This window comes from Centropristis striata, chromosome 21 (assembly GCF_030273125.1).
Source record: "Centropristis striata isolate RG_2023a ecotype Rhode Island chromosome 21, C.striata_1.0, whole genome shotgun sequence".
In the NCBI taxonomy this organism is placed as follows: domain Eukaryota; kingdom Metazoa; phylum Chordata; class Actinopteri; order Perciformes; family Serranidae; genus Centropristis; species Centropristis striata.
The window spans coordinates 20486500-20487840 of record NC_081537.1 but is presented as its reverse complement, the minus strand read 5'-3'; the positions used below and the strand labels follow the sequence as shown (position 1 = coordinate 20487840).

At 52.3% G+C, this 1341-nt stretch overlaps 1 protein-coding gene across 1 annotated transcript; it reads left to right on the top strand.

Annotated features, from left to right (window-relative positions):
• Positions 1 to 1341, top strand: tbcc (tubulin folding cofactor C). The gene has a single exon (XM_059324698.1). It carries the CDS (start codon positions 46 to 48, stop codon positions 1075 to 1077), a length of 1032 nt encoding a protein of 343 aa, XP_059180681.1. The 5' UTR covers positions 1 to 45; the 3' UTR covers positions 1078 to 1341.

Sequence of the window (1341 nt, the reverse complement as noted above, 5' to 3'; positions counted from 1 at the left end):
AAATCGTGACTTGTTTCTTCCGCAACAAACTGACAGTGCAACAACATGGATGCAATGGCTGAAGATAGCAATGAAAGTGGGTTTTCCGGCGAAAGCGGCGCAGTGAAGGTACAAGAGCGACTCGAGAAGCGGCACCAGGCGAGGAGAGAGGACGTGGAGCGGAGGAGGGAGGCCAAGGAGAGCCAGTCCGTCGCGGAGGAGAAAGGCCAGTATTTTTCCAACACTTTCAACTCAGAGAAGGCGTCCATCGAGGAGCTGCTGTCCAGCTGCTCCGGAGCGGACCGGGCTGTGGTCTCACAGAGGCTGGAGGAGGCCACGGCCAAGACGCTCCAGCTGCAGAAGTTTCTCAATGACAGCGTGTTGTTTCTGACGCAGTACGACCTGAGAAAAGCCCAGGCGGCTCTGCACAATCTACAAACCTCCCTCACTGAGGTCAGGGAGGAGGCTCTGCCCAAGAAGAAGTTCGCCTTTAGAAATCGCTCCAAAGCCTCAGATAAAGCCCCTGCACCAGACGCACCTGATGCTGCTACACCTGCAGAGTCTGACAGCACCCAGGTGGATGCAGCCTCAGAGCAGTGCGGCTTCTCCAACATGGACAGTGTGTCTCTGATGAAGACAGCAGAGGAGATCCACAAACAGGATGTGCTGCTGACTCACCTGACCAACTGCAAGGTCCGTCTCTTTGGGTCCCCCAGCACGCTGCACCTGAAACACATCGACAGCTGTGAGATCCTGTGTGGACCAGTGTCCAGTTCGGTTTTTGTGGATCACTGTAGGAACAGCACTCTGGCGGTCCCCTGTCAGCAGCTGCGGACCCACAACACCACGGACACACAGGTGTACCTGCACGTCACCAGCCGGGCCATCATAGAGGACTGTCGTGGAGTGAGCATCGCCCCATTCTCCTGGTCTTACCCCAACCTGGAGGAGGACTTTGCGGTGTCTGGCTTGGACCGGGACCGGGACCGGAACAACTGGAGCCAAGTGGATGACTTCAACTGGCTCGCTGCAGGAACTCCTTCCCCGAACTGGACTGTGATTCCAGAAGCAGACAGAAAAACCACCTGGGACCCCTAGAAAATAACATTTTTAAAAACTTTATTTGCCTGTTAATCAAACAATGAAGTGAATGTTTCCAGCCTAAATACACATGTCATTTCACAATTATAAGTTGCTTTCATGAAAGCAAATAACTGTCACTTTACTGTTCTATGGCAAATTCATCCACAAATTGTGCTGCACTGCTGCATCCTCCATAAAGCTGGGGGAAGGGGCAGTTTGTATGACAATGTTTCAGATGCACTTACTTAAATAAAGATTTAGTTGTTTCATCAGCCCAAA